The 12,430-nt window shown below is 41.6% G+C and overlaps 1 protein-coding gene across 1 annotated transcript in view; it reads right to left on the reverse strand.

Annotated features, from left to right (window-relative positions):
* Window positions 1-12,430, reverse strand: part of LOC127568367 (bone morphogenetic protein receptor type-2-like) — a 205,877-nt gene that overhangs the window by 16,306 nt on the left and 177,141 nt on the right. Inside the window, 2 exon segments of the mRNA XM_052012028.1 lie at window positions 3,032-3,192; window positions 5,064-5,178. Coding sequence (XP_051867988.1) covers window positions 3,032-3,192; window positions 5,064-5,178 — 276 coding nt within the window.

Below are 12,430 nucleotides of genomic sequence, written 5' to 3' on the forward strand. Positions count from 1 at the left end.
GAGGTGGGGGGCCTGCATGTGCTCTTCCCCCTACCTCCTTATTCTGGCTTCTGCCCTCTTCCTTTCCAGTCCTGATGAAGGGTCTTGGCCCAAAACATAGACTGTTTATTTCCCTCCATAATGCTGCCTGACCTGCTGAGTTCCTCCAGTACTTTTTGTGTAATGTTCCAGTGCCAAACAGCAACAAGCCATAAATAAGCAGAATTATGTTCATTGTCATGGTTTGAGAGGTATACTCAATTCATCTTTTAAATGAGAAATTAAAACAAAGACATTAAAGCTATTTGCTCTCTTAGGTAGTTACAGAAGTTCCCATTGGCAATATTTTGCAGAAGACAAAGGTTTCCCTGGTGTCCTGGGCATCATTTAACTCTTAACCAAATTCATTAAAAACAGATTTTCAGATAATTATCTGCTTGTGGGAACTTGGTGTGTGCAACTTCCTAACACTTTTTATATTACAACAGTGACAACATTTTGAAAAAATGTACTGGAAAGCACTTTAGGACACCTAAGTAATTGAATGCACCAGAAGAATGCTGCTTTCCTTTTTGAATTAACCAAAGAGATAGGAAAGTCTCTCACAATTGTGATATTGTGAGAGACTTTCATCATTCTTAGCCTGGCCACATATGCACCAAGTTATTCATAGAACCACTGTTCTCACTGCTTCTTTAAACCTATACAATGCCCTGTATCACCACATACTTCTCTCTTCAATAGCACCAGTGTAGGCTACCTTGAAGGTGTCCAGGTCTGCAGTTCCATTTTATCCTTGCCTCATTTGATGCTTTAACAAGAACAATTATTTTCTCCTTCCAACAAGGATTGCGTACATCAACAATTCTTGGATTGCTTACATGCCTCGAGATTTTTCTTCTCAATCCCTTCCCATTTCACCCATTGCTGTGTTTTCATGTTGCTTCTAACCTTCCCTGCTCTGGCTCCAAGCAATAAGTCTTCAGTAGAAACGTCAGTGACTTCCACTTATATCTGCACATCAATGAATTTAGAGCTCATATCCATTGAGTTCCTCTTCTGTCATCTTGGCCTTTATACCCATTTCTTCAGTTAGGGGTCTTTGCCTGGAAATGTCTGCTCTTAGCTCCCCACTTTGCTTAGCTGACCCTTTCTCCCATCTTCAGGAGTAGAACATAAGGGCATATCAAAATACCCTTAGAACCTGATCTGCCATTCAACTAGATCATCATGGTTTATCCTTTACCTCAAAACTATTTTCCTGCCCTATATCCATTACCCTTTTCTTAACATTTTTTAAAAATTTTATTTACAGCATGGTAACAGGCCCTTCCGGCCCAACGAGTCCGCACCGCCCATTTTTAAACCCCCAAATTAAACCTACCCGTACGTCTTTAGAATGTGGGAGGAAACCGGAGCACCTGGAGGAAACCCGCACAGACACGGGAGAATGCACAAACTCCTTACAGACAGCGACAGGAATCGAACCCCGATCGCTGGCGCTGTAATAGCGTTGCGCTAACCGCTACGCTACCGTGCTGCCCCCTTGATTCTCCTATCAACCAGAAATCTATGGAACTATTGAATGGAATCAATGACTAAGCCTCCACAGCTCTTTGAGGTGAAGAACTGCAAAGCTACACCACCCTCTAAGCAAAGAGACTTCTGTTCATTTCAGTCCAAAATGACCTATCCTTTATTTTCAGACTGTGCCTCCTAGTTATAGCCACCTCATCTAGAGAAAACATTCTCCCACATATAGCTAAGTATTTTGTATGTTTCAATGAGGTCACCTCTCATTCTTCAAGACTGTACAGAAACAAGGCATTGCCTACTCAACCTCTTACCATATGATTGACCAGCCACCCCAGTAACCAATCTGGTGAATTCATTGAACTCCCCAATATCAAGTACATCATTCTTTCGGTAAGGAGACCAGAATTTTACACAATATACCAGATGTGGTCTTCCCAAGGGTGGTAAGTCATCTTTAATCTTGTACAGTACCCAAATCTTCTTTCAATAAATGCTAACCATTTGGGTACCATGCAAGATTAAAGATGACTACAGGGCATCACCAGGTTACGGCAGGGTTCCATTCCCGTGAACTGTTTGTAACCCAAACAGTTTGCAAGCCAGAAATGAGCCTGCGAACCGAGGTCCCACATGGCAAAAGATGCCTATAGCTCTGCAGCAGCTGACAAACCCATCCCATCAGTTTCCCAAAGGCTCACTCGAATGTATGAGCTATACATATTTTGGGTGTTCATAAGCTTGGGAGGACCTGTAATCACAATTACACAGGGTCTTGAAGACACCCTGGTGTGTTGTATATAATTTTGGGTTCCTGGATAGCATGTTTGTCATATGATGAGAGATTGAGTAGCCAGCGCCTCTACTCTCCTTTGGTTTCAGGTTTCAGTGACAGCTCTATCCTGCATTTCATAGCTTTAGTGTGATCTTTTGTTTTCTCTCTCTAACTGTTCTCATTAATCTATTAACCAGATGGAATCTGTAAACATTGGAAGCACCTGAGCAACCCTGGTCTCACACTATCGGAGATGTTCCCTTTGGTGATTCCACTTGTCACTTCCCCCCTCACCACCACCCCACATCCCTCTTTGCAGCTTAAAAATAATTTGTTTTCCTCACTTTCTCAGGTCTGATGAAAGCTCTTCAACCTGAAACATCAACTTTGTTTCTCTTTTTCCTATCATAGACACTAACTGACTGCTGAATGTTTCCTGCTTTCTCTGTTTTATTTATAGCATGTTGTGACTCCCAGCTCCAAGGCAATGTGGCTGACTCTTAAACAAATGGTCAACACTATGTCACTGCCATAAAATAGCGGCAGAGTAATAGTCCTGTAGCCTGGTATCATTGCCCTATACAAATACATAATAGTACATACGACTTTTTAATTACAGTCCCCCCACCCCTCCCCCCCCATCATGTACATGTCAGGTATATTCTTTATTCTTGATAATGCTGCCCTCTTGTGTTGTAAAACCAAAAGAAATATGCCATTATACATCACCTTTTTACTGCTCACCTCACTGATGGCCGCAGTGTCCTCCTCTCCTGGTCGAACCAATCTATTGCCAGTCAGTTTCATGGAAAGGCCAAAGTCGCTGATGGCACACGTTCCATCATTCTTCACTAGCACATTCCTGCTGTTGAGATCTCTGTGTGTAATAGCTGACTTGTATTGATCTGGAGACACCAAAAATTTCTCGATGTTAGAATGTATTCCTAATGCACATTTTCCTGGGTATTGTACCATCTTCTCTTGTTACTACTTGACACTTGGACTAGTCCCCAGTCACTGTCCCAAATCACCTAAGCTTGTCATTCTTTATTTAATACCATTGAGGGGATTGAATAGCATGAGTTTCTAAAGCCTTGCCACCCCTATCCCCATCCTCCTCCCCTTCTTCTAACAAGATCAGGCCTTGGAACATCTGTGGAAAAATTGTCCTTTGTGAGGGGAAAAAAATCTCAACCCTCTTCTGATACATCTAACAAGCACTTTAAATATAGCACATTACGGAAAAAAGATTCATCCTATCCACTCTAGGCCCATCTCAATTTTATTCATCTCTATTAAATCTTCCTTTAAATCTGTCCTTGGCTTCCTCTTTTCCAAACTGTGAAACATCAGTCGAGTCAATCCTTTCTCATGTCTAAAATTTCCTAGTCTTGGCATCATTGTCATTGTCATCATTGGCAAACCTTAAACAGAGGATAATTTCATGGATCACAGTTCATTATTGGATCCTGAGTCAGTAATCTGATCCTAGATCCACAGATCTAAACCTGGCAAAGATGTGTTTTCTGCAACCTCTCTTGTAACATCACATCCTTCCTGTAATGCGATCAGAACCACAGGCAGTACTCAAGCAGTGGCCTAACATGTGCTTTATAAACTTTTAGCACAATCTCTCTGTTCATCTTCTTTGTCTTAATTAATTAAGCAAAAGTAAATATGAAGAGAATGGAAGACAGAGTTCTGTTCCCTTATGTAAGTTCTAAATCTTCCTGCCCAAGGGAGGGGGGATTTGGAATATGCGGAGAAGTTGTCATGCATAAGCTTCACTAAGGGTCTGATTTCTGATTATTGAATGGTTCCCTAGTATGATAAGATGGGCTCTTGACCTCAACAATCTAACTTGTTATGACCTTCCAATTATGCAGTGTGGTACAGCAGGAGCAGGGTGGTAGAGAACCTCTGCCTTGCAGGTTTTGAGTTAAAGGCCATCCTCATAAATGCTTCTGTCATGGATCTTAGCCTCTAAGCAAACACAAACATAAATGCTGTGTGTATACTGCAGCTCAGCTATCAAGGTTTGGATGACCTTGGTTTTGGAGTGCAGTCACTGTAGGTTGAACAGTATTCTAATACTTCTGAAGACTATCTCCACTCCCACAGGGAGTATAATGGAAGTGAAGTGCAACATTGCAGCAAGAAAAATGGTGAAAAGATTTGGGAAAAGATGCAGTCTTGTTTGATTACTTCTGATTTCCTCACAGGCAAATGATAATGATGAATTCTTCACATAAGCATATCTGAGTGAACATATCTGAGTGAACATACATGAATCTGGCCCCCTAGCGCATGAATGATCACAAAACTAGCCCTAGTGCATGTGTGATCATGACACTATTCCTCCAAGTGAATTGTCATTTTTTTAATGTACCATTGACTGGAAATAAGGTGTTTAGCTTTGGTTTCTTAAAATAACCAGGTAGTCCCCTCCTGGAAATTGAAACTTTAACAGCAAAACTGGACAGGTGGCCCCTCTAGATCAATGCATCACTGGTGTCAGAAGATCAATGTTTCATAGGCATTGGTAATGTAGTGAGAAAATGGAAGGCTATTTCAAACTAAGTCTCAATATTACCAGTGTATAAGGCATCGTTGCACATCAGATTTTACAGATGCCATCTTGGCAGTAAATTCAACACACAAGCAAGACAACAAAATAAACAGCAAATGTCAAATCCTAAGCAAAAGCCAAGAATGGCAGTAAACTAGCAGCATGATAGCAAGAAACGGAAGTCTGTGGATCACTGCTATTGCTTACCAGGTCGCAGTAGTTCTGTGTGAAGGTAAGCGAGGCCTCTGGTAATGCTGTGTGCCAGCCGGCAGGAGCTAACCCAGTCACTGCTGTGGAGACTCAGGTACTTACACAATGACCCCTACATGAAAAGAAACACACACACACACGTTGAAATGAATGAAGATTTGTGCAGCCACTTACATTTCTGTAACAAATTTCTACCAAAAATTAGAAATAAAAAATTGCTGTCTGCATAGCAGCTCACTGACTTCTTCAAAGTACTTTGTAATGTAGGCAAAGATGTACAATAAAGATGCCCCAAAACAGAAATCAGTAAGTAGTTATGTTGGTTGAGGAAAGACTGCTCGCCAGGACACCTTCTAGTGGGTTCAGAGTTATTGCTGCAACAGACAGAACTCCTGCCTCACTGAAGCTGTGCGGTGGTAAATTGGTTTATTATTGTCTCATGTACTAAGGTACAATGAAAAACTTGTCTTGCACATTGTCTATACAGATTAATTTATTACAACAGTGCACTGAGGTAGTACAAGGTAAAAACAATAACAGAATGCGGAATAAAGTGCTACAGTTACAGAGAAAGTGCAGTGCAGGTAGACAATAAGGTGCAAGGCTATGACAAGGTAGACTGTGAGGTCAAGAGTCCATCCTTATCATACTAGGGGACCGTTCAATAGTCTTATAACAGTGGGATAGAAGCTGTTCTTGAGCTTGGTGCTACATACTTTCAGGCTTTTATATCTTCTGCCTGATTTTGGGGGGGGGGGGGGGGTGGAGGTGGGAGAAGAGAGAATGTCCAGGGTGGGTGGGGTCTTTGATTATGTTGGCTGCTTTACTGAGGCAGCGGGAAGTGTAGACAGAGTCTGTGGAGGGGAAGCTGATATCTGTGATGTGCTGAGCTGTGTCCACAACTCTGCAGTTTCCTGCAGTTGCCATGGCAAGCCGTGATGCATCCAGACAGGATGCCTTCTATGGTGCATCGATAAAAATTGGTGAGGGTAAAAAGGAACATGCCAGATTTCTTCAGCCTCCTGAGGTTTTACCATTAACAGATTGCTGGCCGTAAACTGATGTGAGTAAATAATCTAGAGCAGTCCTGCACTGAGGGAGTGGTGATATTAATGTCTCATTCAAAGCATGGCACTCTGACAATGGTGCACTCCCTTGGTATTGTATTGCTGCAGGTTACATAATCAAATTACCTCTGATGGCTAGCAGTCTGTGTTATGGTAAAACCAAGGCGCAACTTCAGCTGGAAATGGAATTCTGTCCACAATCCACTTAATTTCTTTGAAGTCAAGATCATTATATTTGTTTGTGTTAGGCAGGATTCCCTGGTCTCTGCCTGGACAGAGAGGCAGAACTCAACTGTACTCAGATGCAGAGAATCTTTGTTAGTCTAAGTTTCAAATATTTGCAAGAAAAAGGCTGAGTTGTTCCCTGATTAGGCTGTTAAAGCTTTAAATAATCATTTAGAACTCCACCCTTATTTTGATCTCAATGCCATTACTTTAGCAACACTGGACATCAGAAAGCACTGTGGTGACTTCTGTTCTATGTTGTCAAAGTGCAAAAATAATTAATAGATCAGAAGCAGGTTTATTATCACTGACTTATAGGTCATGAAATTTGTTGTTTTGCAGCAGCAGTATAGTGCAAAGACATAAAATTACTATAAATTTCAAAATAAATAAATTGTGCAAAAAAAAGGAATAACAAGGTAGTGATCATGATACATTCCCTTTGTTTGGCCTGAGCATTTGAGGCTAAACACCAGCAAAGGAAGCAGAATGGTTCAGTGGTGACCTATGGTAAATTTTCACTGTACTCTTTTGCCACTACATTTGGAGAAAAGTATGACTCAAGCACACATCCAGGTGCTGGAATGCAGAATGAAGTCCCCAACTGAGTTAGCTCTCATTCAGGAATTCAAAGGCACGTCTGCATTGTTTTACACTGTTGTGTGAATCTCCTTTTGCCGTTCGACATCGGTACATCATTTCTGGGTGGAGGATTTCAGATGACAAAGCACACACAATAAACTGCTTAGTCCCTTAACATTAGGTTTATGGAGACCCATCAAAGGATTATGCACTTGTGCCTTTTGAAAAAACAGTTATATAAACGACTAAAATTAAAACAGAAAATGCTGGTAAATCTCAGCAGGTCAGGCAGTATCTTTGGAAATAAAAACAGTCAATGTTTAAGATCTGCTTGGAGGGCAAATTCCAGGTGGCAGTTTCCCATGCTTTTGCTGCCGTTGTCCTTCTAGCTGATAGAGGTCATGGGTTTGGGAGGTGCTGCCTTAGGAGTCTTGCTGAGTTGTACAGTGCATCTTACAGATGGTACAAACTGCTGCTACTGTGTTTCAGTAGTGAATGGCTGTGGATGGGGTGCTACGTGCTGCATGGTGTTGAGTACTATTGAAGCTGCACTCATTCAGCCAAGTGGAGAGTATTCCATCACACTCCTGACTTGAGCCTTGTAGATGGTGGACAGGCTTTTGGGGAGTTAGGAGGTGTTGAGTTACTCGCCACAGGGGAACTAGCCCGTGACCTGCTCATAGCCACTATTCCAGTTCAGTTTCTGGTGAATGGTATTCGCCCCCCCCCCCCCCCCCAACACTCCCCACCCCCACCCCACCCCCGTCCACCCCCCAGGATACTGATAGTGGGGGATTCAGTAATGGTCAAGCCATTGAATGTCAGTGGGGGTGATAGCTAGATTTTCTCTTGTTGAATATTGTCATTCCCTGGCACTTGTGTGGCACGAATGGCTGTGATGCCACCAGAGATGAACTTCAGTACAGGCAGTCCCCGAGTTATGGAAGAGCTCTGTTCCCAAGAACTGTTCGTAACCCGAATTTTTCCCAAGTCAGAAATGAACAGTAACAGTGTGTGGAAGAGAATCACGGGAACAGCTATGATGGGAGAACAAGCAAGAGTAGAAGAGTGGCACCAACTGACCTAAATAACTCAGTGACTGAGTGAGTCTGCTCAGCACTCCCAGGCGAGTCTGCTCGATGTAGGCCCCCAATCGTTGTAGCTTAAAGGGTAGGGTAGGAGGGAAGAGAAGGCACGCAGAGATGCCTCATTCCCACCCAGCAAAAGATACCTGTAGCCCCATAGCAGACAATAGATCCATCTCCATCCATCTTGCTGGTCTCCCAAATACTCAGAGAAATACCCCACTCGACCCCGAAATAGACAGCCTGCAACCCCATAGCATCTGGCAAATCCATCCCCAGCAAGGCAACTCAAACCACTAATACCCTCTGTAAATATCACTTCTGCTTCAGCATACATGCACAGTCAGGCTCCAACCACACTGGCTAACTGCAGATCACTTGATTCACCTCACACTCACCTGTCAAAAACTCTACTATAAAGTTAGGGAAGTTTAACTTGTTTCAAAAATTGTTTAAAAATTAATCGGAAAAATTTTGTCAAGTTGAAAATTTTGTCAAGTTGAAAATTTGCAAGTCAGCTCGTTTGTATGTACAGGTGTCCAAACGTTGGGCATTCGTAACCCAGAAGGCTTATATGTGAGTAAAGGGCTGAGTTGGGTGGCCACAGTTTGGACTGTTTATCATGCTCCACTTGTTCAGCAAGTGGCCACACCTTCCTTGACCTGTTCTCTGGCAGTTGAGGGTAGTCCTGGTTTCCCTGCAGAGTTAAAGCCTGGGACCTCAGTGATGCTAGTTGCTAGTAAAGAGTTCTTCCATTGAGAGGTACGGCTGACTTTAGTTTGTAGGGTTTACTTTAGTTTGTAGGGTTTATCATGTGATTGCGCAATTTTTAGATGAGTGCATGAGGGTTTTTCTCCCCCAAGGCCCTTTATCAGTGGGAGTGTCAAGGAGAGACAGCAATCATCACATGAAGCAAGCCTTCAAATCTGAAACCCTATGAACTAAAGCTGTTAAGAAGGTAACTGAACCCTGTATACTGGACTCTTGGTCCAAGCAGTATAAACACAGCAGGCTTTCTGGAAACACCCATTCTGAATGGGTACTCATAATCAAGACTGACCATTCTATGTACTAGTCTCTTCCAGGAGAGTGCCATGAAATAAATAATGGTGCTTTCAAGAATTTGCTTATTTTGTGTACAAGTCTTCAGTGCTCAACTGCAATAGGGTGGAAACAGATTCAATTCTGATGTTTGATTTGAAAGCCTGTTAATGCATTACTTCAGCTCCACAAATGCAATATAACAAGTTCGGTCTATCTAAGGAAGAAGGAACATACAATGGCTTTTATGATCCCAGAGTGTCCCAAAGCATTTCACAGTAAGTATTTTAAAAGTTATAGTTACTGCTGTAATGTGGCAAACATTGCAACCATTTACACACAGCACATTCCCAAAACAACAATAGGATTAATGTTTTTTACGAGGTCAGTTGAAAAATAAATATTGGCCACAAAACAGAAATCAGATGGTGAGGTTCTAGGTTCAATCAAAAGTAGATCATAAACCTGGGAACTCTGAGAACTGTAATATCAAAGTGGCCAAGATATTAAACAAGCGATTCATCCGTCACCCCTCTTAAAGATTATGAAGAACATCCAAGTGTTCTTTTGATGTCCTGTCTAATATTCAACCCTCAATAAATGATTCTCTTCAGACTTCATCCGAGAGATGCTGTGTACAATTGGCTGCTCCGCCAGCTGCACGACAGTCATGAGACTTCAGATTAAATCATAATAAGTGCTCCTTTAAGACATTTCTGAAAGAAATACAATGAGAAGTTGGGGAAGGGCACATCTTTCCTTTCTATCCATAGGGCAGCCTCTACTGTATAGTAAGGAAACATATTTTACATTTGTTTCAGCATCAGGAAGACCTTTTTTTTTGCTGAAATCTGAGTCACAAGTATCATCCTTGTGCTGTACTGGTCAAATAGTCAGCTTCACAAATGTCTGCATGAAGTCATTTATTTCTTTGAGCCATGAAATTTATCTCTACTTTGGATTTCAGAACAAGCTGTATTACTCTATGACTTCAAGTATTTCGAGTTCAGGGAGACTTTTATTTAACCCTGCCCTTCCTCAAAAAGTTTTCTCATTCTTTCAAAAGTTGTTAATATTCACTATCCAGAGGAAGCCATGGAATCTGTGATTGTTAAACAAACTGAATTTCAGCTCTTCAGCTACCTGGCCACATGCTATGAGACTGGTTTGAAATTGGTAAAATTTACAAAACTCTGAGTGTCTCCACCACCAGGCACTAATTGATATTGCAGGTGAACTATTTCTTCTCTTCTTTACTTCTACATATGGTAACAATATAGACCTAGATAATGCTTCTCTTTAGTCAGCATTTCCAGAGGCAACCATCAGCTTTACTGACCTCTGTGTTTCTGCATTGTAGTGCACGTTCAAAAGGTGCTGGAAGTCAGATGCAAGTTCATCTGACATCCCCTTCTGCAACTTGACTCAGCACAGGGTCCAGGGACAGTCTAGCACAATTCCATTCATTTGAACAGTGTTGTCAGCCTGGATGGAAAAGCTAAGTGAAGGCAAGTGGTTTGGATATAAATGTCAAATGTGGTTAAATAGATTTTTTAATTATTTTAAATAATTTATAGATTTTTAAAAAAAAATTGAATCTATTTCAACCATTTTAAATGTCCCTGATATTATAAAAACATACTTTAGAAAGGGTTGAAAAGGCCTTTGACAGCATTAAGGTGGGATCTCAAGGTCAGCCACCTGAGGCAAAGTCATGACTGGTGGACTACTGTGCTCTATGGGACATTTGTGGTAGCAAAGCTTCCACAGGACTGTGGAAGATTAGTTAAGCTGTAGTGACCATGTGAGGTGGTGGGAGAGCACAATGTAAAAGTCAGGTTGATCAAGAACATAATCCTGGCCCAAATGAGACCATAGAGTAATTTTCCCCATCCATCACACTCACAAGATCTCAGTGGATTTTATGCTTCTCATTTATATTGCATAACTCGGTTCTTTCACTCCAATTTGCTGGAGAAATCTTATCAGAGGAAACTCCTGTGATTCAAGAGTTTTTGTTGTAACTCATGTTGATTCTTTTTAAACTAACTTGGTGGACTGTTTGCCTTAGAGGACTATTTAAACAGACTTTTGAATACACAAACTTTGTTTACTCTGCAGCAGACTGTTTTCATATGCCCCTCCCCATATTCAACTCACTAGATGACATGGAGCAAATCATATCACTCTGCACTAAAAGGCATAACTGTGCTGGACCCTGGACAGAGTCTTATCACCACCTCATTATGTCCTAACCAGATTCTAGCACTTTGTTTTCAGTAGACATGACTGGATGGTGAGTTGGCTTTACACCCCTCTACTCCAAGGAAGATGAAGACAAAGAGGATGATTGAAATTAGTGCATAAGAAATAGATCCATCAACCCATTCTGTCAGCATAAAAGGTTTCCCCCTCCTTTAAAATGAGTGAGCTAGTTGGCTGTGGAGGAAAGTAGAGTCACAGTGTCATACAGCACAGAAGCAGGCCCTTCAGCCTATCAAGTCTGCTGTGACTGACCCAATTAAACACCCAATTAAACACCCAATTAAACTAGTCCTACACCAATCCCATTTTATTCTCCCCACATTCCCATCAACTTCGCCCAGAGTCTACCACTCACCTAACCTCAGGCTAATTAAAATACCAACACACAGTCTTTGGAATGTGGGTGAAAACCAGAACACCCAGAGGAAACTCACAAGGCACACAGAGAATGTGCAAACTCCACATATTCAGCACCAGAAGTCAGGACTGAAGCTGTGAGGCAGTAGCTCTACCAGCTGCGTCAGTGTTGCCCCAATTACATTTGGCATTTATAATGAAGATTACTTTCTAGCAGGAATCCATGGATTAAAATTGGGATTAGATGAACTCTGATGACTTTTCTTCCACCTCACCCAGTTTAGTGGACAATAAAAGTGAGATTTTAGTGCTGGTCTATTGCAGATACCCAGTGTCAGCATCAAACATAGCAAAACAAACACACATGGCTTACTCTATGTTTTTTTTTGTCATTACAGTTTAAGAATTTGTTTTTTTTAAAAATCTGGAAATCAAGAGCTTGTGTCAGGAAAAGCAACTAGTTCACCGATATCCTTCAGAGAAGGTGACCTAAAATTACCCAGTTTGCTTTATGTGTAAAATACTGTGGCAAAAAGTTACAAGGCTGAGCATTCTTCCAGAAGTAACTCATCTTTACACACATCAAACAACTTCTACTATCTGCAAAGCACAACCAAGGAGTATGATGGATGTCACTTCATTTGCCTGGTTCAGTGGATTTCCATTAACAGTCAAAAAACTAGAACTTATGCAAAACAAAGCAGCCTGCTTTACTGGCCCCTCAACTACCACCCTAAGTATC

The sequence above is a fragment of the Pristis pectinata genome, chromosome 1 (assembly GCF_009764475.1).
Source record: "Pristis pectinata isolate sPriPec2 chromosome 1, sPriPec2.1.pri, whole genome shotgun sequence".
Classification (NCBI taxonomy): Eukaryota; Metazoa; Chordata; class Chondrichthyes; order Rhinopristiformes; family Pristidae; genus Pristis; species Pristis pectinata.